Source organism: Saimiri boliviensis, chromosome 1 (genome assembly GCF_048565385.1).
Source record: "Saimiri boliviensis isolate mSaiBol1 chromosome 1, mSaiBol1.pri, whole genome shotgun sequence".
Classification (NCBI taxonomy): Eukaryota; Metazoa; Chordata; class Mammalia; order Primates; family Cebidae; genus Saimiri; species Saimiri boliviensis.
The window spans coordinates 69751799-69770707 of record NC_133449.1 but is presented as its reverse complement, the minus strand read 5'-3'; the positions used below and the strand labels follow the sequence as shown (position 1 = coordinate 69770707).

At 34.7% G+C, this 18909-nt stretch overlaps 1 protein-coding gene across 2 annotated transcripts in view; it reads right to left on the bottom strand.

Annotated features, from left to right (window-relative positions):
* PPP3R1 (protein phosphatase 3 regulatory subunit B, alpha) overlaps positions 1–18909 on the bottom strand; it is a 66875-nt gene that overhangs the window by 2239 nt on the left and 45727 nt on the right. For both annotated transcript variants that reach the window (XM_039477063.2, XM_074398942.1), the window contains 3 exons: positions 7229–7405; positions 5969–6028; positions 5177–5361 (listed from right to left, as the gene is read on the bottom strand). In XM_039477063.2, coding sequence (XP_039332997.1) covers positions 5177–5361; positions 5969–6028; positions 7229–7405 — 422 coding nt within the window. The remainder of the gene's footprint in view (positions 1–5176; positions 5362–5968; positions 6029–7228; positions 7406–18909) is intronic.

The following is an 18909-nucleotide window of genomic DNA, read 5'->3' as shown; positions in this document are numbered from 1 at the left end:
CTACAATTTTTAAAAAATACTACTTCAGCTATATTCAGAAGGTGAATTTAAAGACAGAAAAACAAAACAACAAAACTTGGGTGACCTCCAGTTAGAATTGTCATTTCTTTCTCCTAGAATAACCAGGCGTTACTTTTTGTGTGTGTTCTTGTACAAGGGACAGACAGTAAATATTTCAAGTTTTGTAGGCTACATGTAGTTTCTTTCACATTTTTTTTTCAAAATGACACTTAAAAAGGTAAAAATAATTCTTAGTTGAAAAACAGACATAAAAAGGTCATAGGCAGGGTCTGGTTTGCTCTGTAGTTTGTCAGCCCTACACTTCATTAGTTTAATATTACACAATAACCAGACATTATCACAAAACTGTCCTCATATTTAAACACGTGCATCACTCAGTCAGTTCTAGAAATTTTTTAAAGTACCAAGTGAATGAACATTTCTGCATATTATTTTTCTGTAGAGTCAAATACATGTAGTTATATACATCTCAGTGAATAATGACATGATAATGTGAAAGTATAGTATCTTTATCATTTGGGGGGAATGTTTGATTACATTTAATCTACATAAAGAGAATGCTAGGTCATAAATGTCTAGTTTGATTAATTTTCACAAAGTGAACACCCAATAACCAGCATCCAGACCTTCCAGTCACCAGACATCTCCCCTCCTCCCACCCAACACATAAACACACACACACACACACACACACCAGTAGCCAGTATTTTCTGCTTCTGAATATTTTATAAATGGCATCTCTTTCATGTCTGGCTTCTCTCAACTTTGTGCTTGTGAGATTAATCCATACTGTTATGTACACTTGTATCTGAATTATTTTTTAATTCAAACTAAAAAATAGCCCTTTTATTTGAAAAGTAAAGCATAAATAACCAATTAATTCTACAACTCCTGCAGTGAAAGAAAAAGCAGTTTGCCACACTGCCCTCATTCTCTATTTGTTTTTATGCAGTAGCAATAATTTAAAGTGTTCAGCTGACTTTCACTATTTACCTCCAGGTCTCCAAGTAACTGCCTATCCACCACAGAAGAGGAAGATTTTTAGCTTTCACACACTTCTCTCCCCTCTATCTTCTTCTACCCTATACTTCCCAAACTCTGTACCATTCCAATGGCTTTATCTTTATTTTCATTAGAAATTCAGCATTTTTCAGCTGGGTGCGGTGGCTCATGCCTGTAATCCCAGCACTTTGGGAGGCTGAGGTGGGCAGATCACTAGAGGTCAAGAGTTCAAGACCAGCCTGACCAATATGGTGAAACCAGGTCTCTAATCCAAAGGAAAAAACAAAAACCCAGCATTTCTCATTATTATAACTATGCAAAACAGCTCGACAGAACCATATACTATGATTACTTTCTTTTTTTGTTGCTTTGAGAAGGAGTCTCACTCTGTCGCCCAGGCTGGCATGCAGTGACGCAATCTCAGCTCACTGCAGCCTCCACCTCACAGGTTAAAGCAATTCTCTTGCCTCAGCCTCCCAAGTAGCTGGGACTACAGGTGCATGCCACCACACCCAACTATATACGATGATTACTTTCTCTTTCCTGCACATTTGTTTGGTACCAGTTAATAACTGATCTTTCGTTTGCTGGGTGTTCCACGTAATTACAATTCAACCCCTAACTTTTGTTCTAAGTACATTCAACTAAAAATATTATGTAATTCTATCAATTTTGTTGTCTCGAAGACACTCTTTGAGCCTTCCAACCTGCTATACTTTAGACCGTTTGTCTCCAGGCCTATCACTTCTGGTTCTCTTCATCATATTGCAGGCCCCTCCCTCTCATGCTGGACCCTCTGCTTCCTGGATCCTACATTCTCTACTTTTTGATTTACGACCTTATTGCATTGGAGCACATCTTCTAGAAGTTTCCAAAATGAGAAGGCCTTACATACCTAAAAGTGTCATTCTATTACCATTTAATTTGAGTTTATAGAGAATTTTAAGTTGGAAATAACTGTCGCTCAGAATTGCAAAGGCAAAATGCTCCATGTTCTTCTGGGTTTTCAATACTGCTACTAAGAAATACTGGTGCCATTATGACTCTTGGTTGTTTATACTAAGCCCCCTCCCACCCCTCCACCCTACCACCCTAGCTCTTTGGAAATCTGTAGAACCAGTTATATGTTCCCACTGTTTCAACAATATTTCATAACGGTGTGCCCAGGTCCAGATTATTTTTACAGACTATGCCGGATGCTCCATAAGCCCTCTCAGAAAACACATTATTTTTGGCTTTGGAGTATTTTCTTGATTCATTTTTGATGATTTCTTTCCCTCTACTTTCCTTCTGGAACCCCTAACATTCAGGTAGTATGGCTCTGAAAATAAGTATCTAAAATTTCATTTCCAAGAGCTCTTTTATATATTATCCAATTTTTGTTTCAAAAGCTCAATATACACTATCCCCGAAGATAATGATAGGTTTCAGATTTTCCTTTAAAGTTTTTACTGCTCTTGCCTAATCTGTTTGTTTTAAACTTATTTTTTTTGGACTTGGTTTCATCTCTATATTCCATACATAAAGGTTTCTTTCAGTGTCTTGTGATACTTGGCTTTGCTTCTGTAGAAAGTGCACTGGAACTCTGGGTACATGATGGGGCTGTTGACTGAGAGCCATACTTTGAGTGATCTGGTAGCACCATTTCTTTGGGGAGATAAGATTTCCTAAAGAGGGCTCTTCCCCATCTCTTGCCTAGACAGTGTAAGTCCAGCCACTAGGGAGTCAGGAAGTCAGGTACAGAAGAAAGGCAGCGATGTCAATATGCAAACACGCTTACCATCCCCTTAGGTTTCCCAACACATACACCCATCTCTGCCTCACGTTTCCCAGCCTGGAGACTCTCTCCAGTCTCTTGATACGGTGCACGACAGATAGCTGTCCAGCTGAACAGAGGAGGGAAGGAGATCTAGTGTTCCAATTCCTTCTTAAAACAGACTTTAACCCATCTTTCCGTTTTTAACCTCACTTTCATCCTCACTTCCAGTTGCTCGTGACATCAATTTCTGAACCTTTCATGGATTCTCTATTATAACCTAGGTTGGTTCTCAGATTTCCAAGCTGATAGAGATTAGAATCATTCTGCTAGGTTAGTTAACCATTCGACTTTCTGAATTACCAAATTTAGATGCTGTCTTCTCTGCTCATTTTTGTGAGTTCATAACCTTTTCTTTTTAATTCATTTCATTTTATTGTAGTTTGGGGAGTAAGTGAAAATAAATACATGGGTTCAATCCATCAACTTTAAGCCTGTCACTAATCATTTGTAAGAATTATTTGTATATGTTAAGTATTCTGAAAATTTTAAAGTACCTATCTAGTTTGCAATCTTTTAAAATAACTTCCAATCTTTCACTTCTATAGCTTGAGAAGTCAAAATAAAAAGAATTCAATGAAATCAAAGTTACAAGTGCTTGATTAATGTTTAGAAAAGCTAGTTTTAAACACACAATGAACATTTTTCTCCCCTCATAAACTATGCCCCATAAAAATACAAACAAAAAGCGGTCAGGAGTGGTGGCTCACACCTGTAATCCCAGCACTTTGGGAGGTTGAGGCAGGTGGATCACAAAGTCAGGAGTTAGAGACCAGCCTGGCCAAAATGGTGAAACCCCGTCTCTACTAAAAATAAAAAAATTAGCCAGGCGCAGTGGTGGGCACCTGTAATCTCAGCTACTCAGGAAGCTGAGGCAGGACAACCGCTTGAACCCGAGAGGTGGCGGTTGCACTGAGCCGAGATTGTGCCACTGCACTCTAGCCTGGGTGACACAGCAAGACTCCATCTCAAAAAAATTAAAAAAAATTAAAAATAAATACAAGCAAAAGGCAATTGATTACAAATACTGGAGGCCAGACATAGAGGCTCATGCCTATAATCCCAATGCTTTGGGAGGCTGAAATGAGACAATCACGTGAAGCCAAGAGTTGGAGACCAGCCTGGGCAACATAGCAAGACCCCTATCTACAAAAACTTAAACTAAAATAAACACTGGAAAATAAACTCAAAACTTAGCTTATATTTTCAATATAGGTAACAGCATTTTTTCTATATATAAAATATGTTTTAATTTCCTCCCACTGATAAGTGATACACTTACATTTATATATAAATATATACATACACATAAAATATATATGTGTGTATAAATATCCCCTCTTCCAACACCACTGAAGCTAAGAACTTTCCATTTATTTTATTCCCCTAAGGCTTAGAATTTCTCTTCTTTCTTTTGAAAACTGGCTATTTATTATGGCACTACCAGCCTGGTCTCACGTCACAATCAACCATATGCCAGTCCACAGGAGTCCTTCAGTGATCCTTGGCAATGGTGAAAGAGGCGAAATGGAAGGGACAGCAAAGGCTTGTGGTAGTGCCTCCTGGGAGTAGTTCTGTGTCTTAAGTCTCAAACCCGTCCAAACTCTTCCAAAAAGATGCAGTCTGTTCTTTACACTACGGTGCCACCCTACTTTTTAAAAACAAAATAAAAAGATGGTTTTTGTTTTAGGATAGTATGAACTTCTACTTAAAGGTCAAAGTAGCTAAATGTCAGTTCTTGCATAACACACAACTATCAAACTGACTTGTTTTTCCTTCTGTGATTTAAATTTAAAAATAAAAAGGAGGAAGAAAACCTTCCTATAGAGACATCTAATCACTACTAACAGAAAAATTTCAAAACTTTTTGTTTTCTTTGTCTCTATATGCTCTAGTTTACTCTAGCATCTCTAGCTTACAGTTTAAAATTCTTCTAACATATCAAAAAAGCTAGTATCTTTGCTATCTTTGCTTTTAGGGTAGAGGTAGAGAAGAGAAACTAAGTGGTTGTGGTTGTGCTTCTGTTCAGGAGCAATGAGTGATTAAATGAACCTGAAGAATATAACCTAGTTGTAATTTGAGGGGCTACCAACAGTAAGTAAAGTGGTATCCTTGTGCCATTTGATCAGAGGATCACTGACAATGTTAATTCTTGAGAATAATTGTTAATTACTAATAATTATAACAAAGAACATATTTCAAAACAAAATATGAGCAATTAGGAAAAATCAAATATATAAATTTTTAGGACAAAATAGGATAAATTCTCGATTAAGTGCTTTTCAAAATACGTTGCTGAAACATAACTAATAGAAGAACCATCTCTTTTGTACTTACAGCACAGAATTCTTCAAAGGATATTCTTCCATCTCCATCCTTATCTGCATTTATTATGGTTTTGTCTACAATTTGCTGTAACTGTGTATCTTTCAGATTGTTCCCCACCATCATCTTCAATACCTGGAAGAGTTCCCCATTGGAAATATAGCCATCTTTATCCATGTCATAGATACGGAAAGCAACTAAAAAAAGGGAAGGAAAATCAATTGCAATTACAAGGCAATCACAAGTAAATGCTTTCAATAAGAAAGAAAATGGTAAATTGACAAACATCAAAATTATGATTATGAGGATGTCTCCTTCTTAAATATAGAGTTGTCCTTAGGCACGGTTTAACATAGCTGATTAAAATTATGGGCTTTGGAGTGAAGACTACCTGAGCCGATTTAGTATAGCTTAGAATAAGTTAACTATCCTTGCTAAGCTTCAGTTTCTGCACATAAAAAAAACTATGTATAATAACAACTCAAACCTCTCCGGTTCTTTAGAACATTTCTTCTTACTTTCACTAAAAAATCTCTTATTTAAATTACGTATGTAGCTTATATGGCTGTTTTCAGTAGAAAGAAATCGTTTTCCTTCTATCCAACTAAAAGCAGCTATGACACATTATTCAAATATAGTAGTTGCAAATGTCCTAAAAGGATTTTCACCAGAATATAAAATTTCTGTTATGCCTAAGGATCTCAAATAAAAGACATCTTTTCCATTATTTTAAAAACCATTTTATAATACAGTATGAAATGATGGTAGTGTAAGAGAATGAAGTCAGTAGAGAAAAATACTTACACCTCAACTTCTGCTCCTTATCTCCTTTGACACTGAACTGAGAGACTCCCTCAATGAATTCTGAATAAGAGTTAAAAATGTTCACAAATCAGAACTTCCAGTTTTTTACACAGAAAAACATATATTCCTTACATATCCACAAAAGGATATTTCCTTGCTGCAAAACAAAAGTACTACTAGCAACATTTGAAAATTAAATTGCCAAATTTGAAACCTCAACAAACAAGGTCTCTATTTTTTATTTGAACTTGGAGTTCTCTAAGATCAATCAATTTGAACAAACATTTGTTAAGTGCAAGATAAAAGAACACTCAAAACATATTCTTTAATTTGTTAAATTCTTTCCTCTTGGAATATGACTATAAAAAGGAGCCTTAAAAAAACACTATCAATTATTCAGACACAACAAAAGTAACTTAGGATTTTTGTTCCAAAATTATAAATCACTTAAATATGCTGTTAGAATTTTCAAGACAAAAAATCATTTTTCTTCACTGCCCGTTAAGCACTAAATCATAATCAGTTTTATATCCTTCCACTTCCAATTCTGTTCTCCAAACTAAAATAACAGAATGTACTGTCAATTCCCTAGTGAAATGTTTATTTGCTTATTTAAAAAAAAAAAAAAACTGGCCAGGTATAGTGGCTCATGGCTGTAATCCCAGCACTTTGGGAGGCAGAGGCAGCCGGATCACTTGAGATCAGGAGTTCGAGACCAGCCTGGCCAACATGGTGAAACCCTGTCTCTACTAAAAATACAAAAATTAGCCAGGCATGGGTGGCACAAGCCTGTAATCCCAGCTACTCGGGAGGCTGAGGCAGAAGAATTGCTTGAACCCAGGAGGTGGAGGTTACAGTGAGCCAAGATCACACTACTGTGTACTCTGGCCCTGGGCAAAACAGCGAGACTCCATTTCAAAAAAAAAAAAAAAAAGAAAAAGAAAAGAAATTGCAACTTCTAATATTGAATATAAGAATATATAGTATTGCCCTAAAGTGAGATTAATTTTCTAAAAAGAATGGAAATACTGAGTCTCCCCCACTTTTGGTAGATTATCCTAAAGAACAACTTACTTATGAACCACGAAGTGAAAGATCCTAGTTAATTAAGGTGCATATGCCACAGATGTTGAGGTTTTAACATAATCTATTATTGTAAGATCACAAGGAATATAAACACATTTTTGTTTTCACACAGAGCTGTAGGAATACACATAGGCTATCTAACTTGAGATTAAAAAAAAATAACTATTTTCTTACCTTTAAAGTCTACTTCTCCATTCCCATCTGTGTCGAATATATCTATTACTCGCTGTACTAAAGGATTCTGCTGTAATTCAGGCAGAGACATGAACTCTTCCACACTCAAAGAACCAGAATTGTCCAAATCAAGTTTCTTAAATCTCTTTCCTAGCCTTTTAATTTCATCCGCATCAACTAAAAGCAAACAAAAAAGGTAGCAAGAAATTAAAAAAAAATTTTCCCAAATCCTTTCTAATGGGCAGTAGCAAGATTTTGAAAAAAATTAATAATAGTTACAGGGGAAATAAAATCCAAAAGTTATCCAATAGTTTAATTTCCAATTTGATAAAAAGAGGTATATATTATACTGTTGACTAATTTCTTCTAATAGAGTAAGTACAACATAAATATTTGTATTTGGTTACCTTTCTGTTTGTTTGCACCTGCCATTACATACATCTGCTGTATGCTGAGTCTCAAGATATTGCAGGCCTGATAATGTTAAGCTGATCATGGAGGTCACACAAGGTATTTCAGGACTGACAATGCTAAGCTGATCATGGAGGTTCTACGAGACAGGCTGAATCAACCTCTGCTCTGTTCTGTACTTTCATTTTCATTTTTCTTGTTAACTTTTAATTGACTTTATTTCTAATAGTTCATGACTCAAAATCCAAATGGTATTCAAAATTCCAAGTTTCCCTGCTTTCCCACCCCGAGATATCCATTTCTTTTCCCTGAAAGCAATGCTGCCAGTTTCCTGAATATTATTCCAGAGAGACTTTGCAAGTATGAGCAAATAAGCCAGCTTTTACTTAACAACCAAATAGCTAACAAAATTCACCTAAACACTTTAAAAGAGAAAGAATAACTAAAAAGAAATGTTTACATTATAAGTACTCTAAAAAATTCAGTGTCAGATCTCTTATATACATTCTTGAAAAAACAGGTTAAACTGTTTTCTTCTGAATTACATCATTTTCATTTCTTTAAAATATCTAATACACATAAGTAATTTTGATCATGGACTTAACAGAAATAACACTTACAAATATATTTTTAAAATTAAATACACGAGACCAGGCACAATGGCTCACTCCTGCAATCCCAGCACTTTGGAAGGCCAAGGCAGACGGATCACTAGTGGTCAGGAATTAAAGACCAGCCTGGCCAACACTGTGAAACCCTACCTCTACTAAAAATACAAAAATCAGCTGGGCATGGTGGCATGCACCTGTAATCCCAGCTAGCAGGGAGGCTGAAGCAGGAAAATTGCTTAAACTCGGGAGGTGGAAGTTGCAGTGAGCCAAGATCACGCCAATGCATTCCAGCAATCAATCAATAAACATATATTAAATACAACAACTTTTTAAAAAGAAAATTAAGAAGGTAAATGTTATACTGTCCGTGAGTATATATGTATCATGGCCCACAATGCTAGAAAAGAGAAGAAATACAAGCTGTTTTGACAGTTTAAATATATGGCATCCTCACTTTAAGAATGTAATAATTAAAGTATGTATTTTAAAATATAAATTACATTAAAATGAAGAATGACAATTATCTATACTATCAAAGTAAAAACTACAGCTGCAAGATGGTGTTCTAATATGAATTAGTTCACACATAATTGGTCAAGAGGAAGGAGAATAGTATTGTCAGTAATCATAGAAATTTCATAGGTCCACAGGGATTTTTCACAGTATGTTATAAAGGGATCAGGGGCAAGTTCCTTAAACACACACACACACACACACACACACACACACACACAGAGAGACAAAAATCAAAAACCTCATATATGAAGACCTTAAGAAAAAAACAGTGCAAAGAGGTACCTTCATTTCGAGAAAACAAGTTTAGTGGCTTCAAGAAGCTCAAGGCTTCTATCATTGTTAGGGTGTCTGGTGAAAACTAATGACACAGATGAAGTTGTAAAGACAATTTCTTTTGTTTTGATGCTACCCCTTACCCCCAGAAACTGTTAATAAAGGCAGCCATATACTGTCTCACTATTAAATTGTAGAAAAGTAGTTTCTATTAAAGCAAATAACTTCAAGAACCACACCTCAAAAGCAGCCAAGCCCCCATTTAAGGTTCATCAGTGATGGGCTGTGTATGGTGCTTTATTTTTAAAGAGTTAATTTGTACTTGTATTTTTAATATCATTATTTTGTTAATACTGTTACAAAGCTGCATAATTTGAACGGCCTACTCTATCCATATTTGTCCCAGATGTGATTTCATAGCATGTGAGGTTTTCTGGCAAACATGTATCAGAAATGCTGTGATTTAATGAAAAATTTATCTAAATACTGCTGCAAACAGATAAATACATACACAGTCATGAGTCACTTAACAATGGGGATATACTGAGAAATGCATCATCATTAGATTTCATCACAGTGTGACTATCAGAGTGTACTTACACAAACCTAGGTGGTATAGCCTATTACACAACACAATGTTAAATATCTGTGTACCTAAACATATCTAAACATTAAAAAGGCACAGTAAAAGTATAGTATGACGATTTTTTTAATATAGTATACCTATATAGGGAACTTACCATGAAAGGAGCCTGAAGGACTAGAAGCTGCTTTGGGCCAGTCACTGAATGAGTGGTGAGTTAATATAAGGGCCTAGAACATTGCTGCACACTTTATACACTCTGTATACTTAGGCTACATTAGGCAATAGGAATTTTTCACCTCCATTATAATCTTATGGAACCACTGTGTATATGTGGTCAGTCACTGACCAAAAATTATTATATAGCACATGAATGTATATAAGCAATCTGATCAAAAGTTCAAATAAACATTTCATAAGCACATCAGTTGCATAAAGTATTTCATCCCTCTATTAAAGAGTATTCCTTCTTCAATGGAATATGTGACATAAAAGGAAACTGTTCAAATAAATGTTATTTCCCCATTTTCTATCTATGAAATGATATACCCGTAACTCTTGAAAGAGAAAAAATATAATGAAAATCCTACAAATGCTTTCCTTTATTTATTTACATGTCTCCTCCAACTCAGGGCAGAGTCCATGACTTTTTCTTTGGTGCTCTGAGCATCACATATAACAGGTGCATAATAATAGTTTTAATAATGTTTTAAGTATTAATAAGTAATCCAAATTTAAAACTTATTAAAATGTCATCAGTATTTAAAGAAAAACCACTAGCTAACCAGGTACCAATCAGCAAACCATTCACAACAGTTTCTCAAAGTTCATAGATTTTGCTGAAGAGCTGCCCTCTCCATGCTTGCCTTAATTTTTTACACATATGCCAAGGATTATTTTCTTCTTCCAAGCTTTAGTTTTGCTTTAGCTTACAACCACAGACTAGGAAAGGTGGTGGGGAAATTAAACACAGATCACTAAGGTGATCTATTATGAGTGGATGAGAAAAGACAATGTCTCCACACACTTTAAGTGGACAAATCAGGATCATTTTCTCTGGGCTGTATGATTAATGGGAAGAGAAAAAGTAGAAATATAGTACCATAATATTTATGCAAACTGTTTATCAGAGTCTACATATTGACACTGGGACATAAATAATAGTTTAGAAAGTTGTTTATCAAGAAACTGAAATTGAGGCACTTAAAGGATTATGTTTTAGTTACTCAGAAAAATCCTCTAATCCAGAAGACAGCATTCCAGTCTTAATGAATAAAAAATATTAGGAATATTTGAGAATAAAGAATCATTAAATCAAATAAATATATTTGGTTCAATCCATCTTATTTACACTGCCAACAGTAATCTTTCTAAAGGGCAAATTCAGCCAAATGGCTAGCTCCTGTGCTTTACATTTTCTAGTGGCTTTCTAATACAAACAGGATTAAAAAGTCTACAGCCCTTGACAATATTTAGCCTCAATTTAAACGTCCATCTTATCTCTTTTTCCATTTCCTTTTCTTTGACGACAATGCTTTTGGTACAACTCTGCTGTAGATTTTATACCTCCATTTCCTTATAAACCCCCTGCTGGATTGTCCTTTCCTGAATTCTCCATTTATGAGACATATATCAATTTTTCTCTGATAAAAGGAAGGGGTTTGTTACTAATGATTTATCTTATAGTTGTATCATTACCTCACTCTCCAGCAAAAGCCCTTAGAAGCAGTAGTTAAAAATTTATTTACTTTCTCTTGTTTTAGTATCTTACAAAATATTATAAAGTAGTTGATACCTGTTCTGGATGAGCAGTCAAAACTTTCCTCAAAGGCAAAGCAATGTGCCAGTGATCACATTTTACCCTGACAATAAATGATTTCTTAAAAAGCTCCTTCAGTATAGGACTAGGAGGGAACAAGCTCTATCTATAATCTTTACATTCATCATCATTCTCACATACCCCATGTAGCTAAAGCTGACCTTGAGCGAAGAAGCCAGTACAGCGTGTAAGGAAGCAGTATCTTTTCTCCAACCACTCATTTCCTCATCTCCCTTCCCTCCTTTCAACTAGGATTACAATGATGAGTCAGACAGAATAAATACTCAGTATTTACTATCTAGTTGAGGCTGAGCAACTAGAGGAATCCATACCTAAATGTCCAGAATATTTTTAAATGGCTAGCTTGGAAAGCAATGCCACGAAAAAATTTTAAAGCCAAAATCTAAGGAAGTTAGCTTTCAGAAACAAATGGCAAAAATAGTTGTTTTAGGTATCAAACAAAATGATTTATTTGCTCATTACTGTCACCAGAGAAGCAGTTATTTCAGTACTTCCACTTGCCAGCAGTGTTGCCGTGTTGCAGTAGGATGTTAGAGCATGAAACAGAGTTTTAATTCTTGAAGTATTAGCATTAGCAATCACCTACAAATTGGGAACAGATCTCCAAACATAGATCAAATCCATCTTGCTAGCACCATTAAATTTAGTTTCAGTGTATTCATAGAAGATCAGCACATAGCACCTGTTAAATACTGAATAACAAATTCCAACTTTCGGTGCCACCTTTCATTAAATTCTTTTTCCTATTGCTAAGGATCATATTCCCATAAAAGAGATGGACAAGGAAAAACAAACAAACCTCACCCTCTTGACTCATCTTGTGACTCAGAGATACTCTTTTTCATATGTTTTGCCAGGTTGAAATTCATGTTATTTTTCTACTTTTTGGAAAAGCAACTTTGGGAGGAATGCCTTAACAGTTGAAAATGCCTACCCATTCAATTGAAATTATATTAGACAAAATATTAAAATAATCTTCTCAAGTCATATACTGTTAGCTAAAATTTAAGCAACGTGGCAAAAACTTAGATATTTTAGTCTGAGTTTATAAAGTATAAAAAGTTACTAATAAGGAACTGGTGGACTGTTTATACAGAAAACAAATTACTGTTGAGACTTTACCTTGATCAATGCACTCTGACGGTTCTCAAGGATAAATGTGAAATTTAGATGGTAACTCATCTTAACAAGTGACTTCAAAAATCTTGTAACATTAGTTACTACATAAAAGTAACATTAGTTATTATATAAAAGTATTAAGAACTTGCTTTTAGAGGGCTCGTGTTGCTACATGAAACTTTAATATTTTCAACTGGACATATTAATACTGCAGCAATATAATACTAATAGAAATGAAAGGTTACCTATTCATTCATCATCCTTTCAGATGATGAAACATACATCATCTCCCTTTATTACATTTATATATTTCTCTCATTTAGAAAAAAGGAATATAAGAAAATTCAAAATAGTAAAGAAGAGACCACCGTCTTCTGGTTCTGAAAGCATTCCTATTAATACATACACACCAAGCTGCTATTCAACTGTTGGGATTAAAAGTAAAAACAACTTAAAGAAGTGTAAACTGTTTTAGGTGATGCTCAAGGTTTTTGGAATGAAAAGGAAATGAAATAAACAGAATGGTAGAAAAATAAAACTTTCCTCAAATTTTAGCCAATTCCCAACAATTGTGTAGTAGAAAACAGCAACAAGACTATTGCTTCATCAGGAAATTCTTTTACTAGCTACCTATAAATAACTTATTACCTATTAATACACAAAGTGATTTAAAATGAAATAAAGCAAGTCTCTCTAAATTCTAACAATATTTTGAAAGAAACAACTAAATGTAATGTGGGATCCAGGAGAGAATCCTAGAAAAGAAAAAGAACACTTTGCAAGGTTCATCACTTTTTTCACTCACGTATGTGGTTTAACATTCTTTAGCCAATGTTAATTTCTTGATGTTGATAACTGTACTATACGTGAGATGCTAACATTAAGGGAAGTTGGCTGAGGAATATTCAAGAATCTTTGTAACCTTTTTGTACTTTCTCCTATGTCTTGGCTCCAATTTGTGACAACTCTTGATTAACTGTCTTTCATGACCTTGAAACTTTTGATCCAGTATTTTGTAAAACTTTCCTGAATTTGAGCTTCCTGTTTTCTCATGATTAGAATGCACTTAGGCATTTGGGGTAAGAATACCATAGAAATGATATTGTGTCCTCCAGCAGACTATATCAATGGTCTTGTGACATCAGTATGTCTTATTACTAGTAATGTTAACTTTGGTCACTTGGCCAAGGTGATGGTTGCCAGATTTCTCCACTATAAATCTACTATCTTTTCCTTTGTAGTTAAAAAAATATCCTGCGGTGGGAGCAGGGAAATATTCTGTACAAACACTCTTTTCTCCTCAAACTCTGACCTAATTTTGGCATCCACCAGTGGATCCTGTCTGCCACATTTATTACTGTGGTATTTGCCTAATAATAATTTTATTTTCCCCTCTTTCTACATTAATTGGGATGCTTCTGTAAAAAAAATACAAAACCAATACTAGTGTCTTCTCCACAGGCATGGACTCATGAGTATTTCAGTACCTGAATTAAAATCCAATACTTCCATTATTTATTTTGTTAGTCAAATTGTTCCAGCTTTGGTCTTCAGATCTTCAGGTTGGCTCCTATGTGGTTTTTCAGCAATCTTTTTTTTTTTTTTTTCCCCAGTGCTTCCTTAATTTCTGGCACCATAATATGTTCAAGGCTTCTCCCAACTATATATATTATTTCTAAGAAACAACTCCCCAGTCTCTTTTGTATGGCAAAAAATTTAGAACCATATTATAGAATGAAAACTATAGAAACTACTACTCCAGTACAGGACCCCAGAATTTCTCTCTTAGAGGTATTTTGGGAAAAAGCCATCGGACATGACAAAATTATCTATGGAGAAACTTGTACTGAATAACTCTTGTGAAGATCAACACAAGAAAAAATCTCCTAGTGTTATCAACAGAAGTTACTGAGAAGTTTTTCAACATGAAGATTAACTTAAAAGCTTTACAAGTCTTTTTTTTATAAAGACATCTCCTACAAAACTAATGGCTGTATTTTCATGTGACCCCAAAGAGAAGTAAAATCCACCAGGGGGCGCAGTAGATAAAACCTTCAAAAAGAGCTCCAAAAAAATTCTCCAATTTTATTATAATGGCCTTGTTGTGTACCAACTAAAAGTATAATATTTACATTCTACACAGAATAGTTTGACTCTCAAATGAACAAAGCAAAAAAAGCACCCTATCAATATTATGAGAGACTTGAAATAGTGCAGGTATCACCACTAACAAAAGTAGCATCAAATTGCAATAAAATGCTTTTTTTTTTTTTTTTTTTTTTTTTTTGACATGGCATCTCTCTCGGTCATCCGGGCAGGAATGCAGTGGTGTGATCTCGGCTCACTGCAACCTCCGCCTCCTGGGTTCAAGCAATTCTCATGCCTCAGCCTTGGAGTAGCTGGGATTACAGGCGTGCGCCATCACGCCCTGCTGATTTTTGTATTTTTGGTAGAGACGGGGTTTCACAATGTTGGCCAATCTGGTCTTGAACTCCTGACCTCAGGTGATCTGCCCACTTGGCTTCCCAAAGTGGTGGGATTACAGGTGTGAGTCACCACACCTGGCCTAAGAATGCTAAAAAAAAAAATTTTAAACCAACCTTGAGAAATAATGGACCTTCGAGTGATACATTATTAAGTATGTGGTTCTCTAGGTTTTGCCAAATGCATATACCTATGGAAGGATCACTACAATCAAGATAAAATAATATTCCATTACCCCTTAACATTCCCTTGGGTCCCTTTGCAGTCAAACACCCTTCCCTCACCACCCTAGGCAACCAATGTTCTTTCTATAACTAAATTCTATCTAGAATTTCATGTCTACAAAATCATACAGTAGGTACTCTTGTGTCTATCTTATTTTACTCACCAAATTTTTTTTTGACACTAATCCATGTTGTTGCATGTGTAATTTTGTTCCTTTTTACTGTACAGCAGTATAGTCCACTATATGGATATACTACAGTTTGTTTATGCATTCATCTGTTGATAAGACATTCCTGGTAAAGCTATTAAAAATATTAATGTGTATTCTACAAACAAATGTTTTCCTGGAATTGCTGGGTCACAGGGTTAAGTTTTAAGGAACTGTCAGTTTTCCAAAGTAATGTACCATTTTACTCTCCCATCAACAATATATGATTACTTCAGTAGCTCCACATCCTTGCTAACGTGGTATTGTCTATTTTTTCATATATTTTTATTAGTGAATTGTATTTTGTTTTGTTTTTTAAGCATTATCTAAAAGATTTGTGAAATTCTCTATATACTGATCCAAGTCCTTTGTTAAGTATTTTCTAAAAATATTTTCTCCCAGTCTGTGAGCTGCCTTTTCATAGGTGTACTTTAAAAAGCAAAACCTTTCAATATTGATGAAACCCAATTTTTTCTCTTACTAAAAGTCTCTGGCCATCCTTGGTCATGAAGATTTTCTCCCATGTTTTCTTTTAGACATTCCACTGTTTTATGTTTAAATCTATGATCCATGTGATGCTTTTTAAATATATGGTATATGTAGAAAGATAGATGATGTTTTATTCCACACAGAAATACAGCTGTTTTGTTGAAAAAGCTCCCCTTAATTGGCACCTTTGGGGGAAAAATATGTGTGTGTGTGTGTGTGTGTGTGTGTGTGTGTGTGTGTGTATGAGTAAGTCTGGAGTCTGGGCCCTCTATTCTGTTTCATTGATTTATTTTTAGTCTACCTTATGCTAATATCACAGTGTTGTTTATGATAAATCTTTAAATCCGGGAGCTGTCCTTTTACTTTGCTCTGTTTAAAACTCTCCTCTAAGACCTCTGCATTTCAACATGGAATTAACCATTACTTTGGTAACTTTTTTAAAATCTTAAGAATTTTATTGGGAAGGTCTTGAAGAAGCTATAGATAAGGCTGAGTAGAACTGACATCTTTGTAACAAGTCTTCGAATCTACAAATGTGTTATGTATCTTCATTTGTTTAGGTCTTTTAAAGTTTCAACAATGTTTTGTAATTTGGTGTACAGATTTTAACACATAATTTGGCTAAACTTATACCTGAATATTATTATACATAGTATTTGTCTATTTCATTTTTTTTTTTTTAAGATGGAGTTTTGTTCTGTCACCCAGGCTGGAGTGCAGTGGCATGATCTCGGCTCACTGCAATCTCTGCCTCCCAGGTTCAAGCGATTCTCCTGCCTCAGCTTCCAGAGTAGCTGGGATTACTGGCACATGCCACCATGCCTGACTAATTTCTGCATTTTTTGGTAGAGATGGGGGTTTCACCATGTTGGGCAGATTGGTCTCAAACTCCTGATCTCAGGTGATGCACCCTCCTTGGCCTCCCAAAGTGCTGGGATTACAGGTGTGAGCCACTGTGCCCAGCCCATTTCATTTTTAATTGTTCTTTACTATTATACAGAAATTACACTGTTTGGGTATATTATCTTTGTATCCTATAAACTTGCCAAACTCACTTATCAGTTCTGGTAACTTAACATTTGCTATATATATAAAACCACGTCACCTGAGAATTAAAAAAAAAAAAAAAATGTATCCTTCCTTTCCAATCTCAATGTCTTTTTCTTTTTCTTGACCATGTAGTAATTAGGACTTCCAATACCATGTTGATTAGAAGTGGTCAGGAGTGAAAAACCTTGCTTTTTTCCCTAATCTTATGTGGAAACCAGTTAGCCTTTCACCATTAGATATGAGTATGAACAAAGCAAAGGTTTTTTAATAGATGCCCATTATCAGGCTGAGGAAGTTTCCTTGTTTTTTTTTTTTTTTATTTTGTCAAAACAGTAAATTACATTACTTTTTTAATGTTAAAATCACATTCCTGGCATAAGAATCCCCTTGGTTGTGTTGTATAATCCTTTTTACATACCACTGAATTTGACTTGCAAATACTAAATTAAATAAATGCTGGTTTATATTCCATATTGATTTTCTTAAAACGTCTTTGGTATTACCACCAAGGTAATGCTAGCTTCTACTTTCTAAGAGTCTAGATAAGACTGGGTTTCTTACTTTCTTTCCATTAAATGTGATAGAATTTACCAGTAAAGCCATTTGGCCCTAGTATTTTCTCTGTAGAAAGATTTTGAAATAAGAAATCAATTTTATTAACTGATAAAAGGCTACTAAGATTTTCTATTTCATCTTATTGTCAGTTTTAGTAATTTGTTTCGCAAGCAATTTGTCCATTTCATCTAATGAATTTATTGGCATAAAATTGTTTATAACATTCTCTTATTCTTTTAATATCTGTAAGAATCTGTAATGATTTCAGTGCTTTCATTACTGATATTGTGATTGTGTGTTCTTTTCTAGAACACTCCTTCTTCAAAATATAAATACCACATATCACTGACTTCCTCCCTACCTTATATTTTTAAAAAATGACTAAAAATGACCCACACACTAGAACTCACCCAATGATGTCCAAAGATGTCACAAAACACTTACAGTGATCCTAAAAATACATTCTTAGAATTGTTTTCAGAGCTTAGTGAGCTTCAAGAGAAAAATCTAGCATAGAAAAGCCATGTAATGTAAAAAGCTGCAAGAAACCTAGAAGACGAAAAACTCAAGATGTGAAAACAGAGCCAAAGAGTTAGGTAAGCTGCTCAACGTTATAAAGCTTGACGACAAAGTGAGGTGACTGGGATTTCTTCCAACACTTTCTGCTGTAATTTCTTTTCCTATGTTAGTTACGTCTGAAGAGTCACCAACGAGCCTTAGGCTAAGAGATACTATGCATCATTGCTATTTTCCCAACCTGCATTTCTGGGCTAAATGTGGAGAAAAGAGAACAGTAAGAGTCTTCACACTCCAGGTAGATAAAAATCAGACCATGTATTTCTAAGACGTCCTTTCTAACCCTTCTCTCAACATGTTTATTACCGTTTTTCTTGCTGAAGGCCTGTGTATTATTGTTTTTCTCTTTTTGATTTATCCACACTATGGTTCAAATAAATATAGGCAGTAAGTTAATGAAAAGCATGTTTTCATAATATCATACAAATATACCATCAAGTATTCTCACATACAAATATACACATCAAGTATAACCTTCTTAAGAAACACTGTTTTTTTAAAAAAAAAAAACAAAATGTGTACTGCATAGTTCAATGATACATCTTATTCAAAAGGTTCAAATCAAGATAAACAGTTAAGTTAATAAAAATGTATTTATAGCATCATAAAAATACATATTTGAGTATTCTCACTGTTAATAACCCTGCTTAAAGACATACTATTTAAAAAAAAAAAAAAAACCTAAAATATATATTGTTTAGTTCAACAACATCTTATTCAAAAGATCGGGCTCCTAAAGCA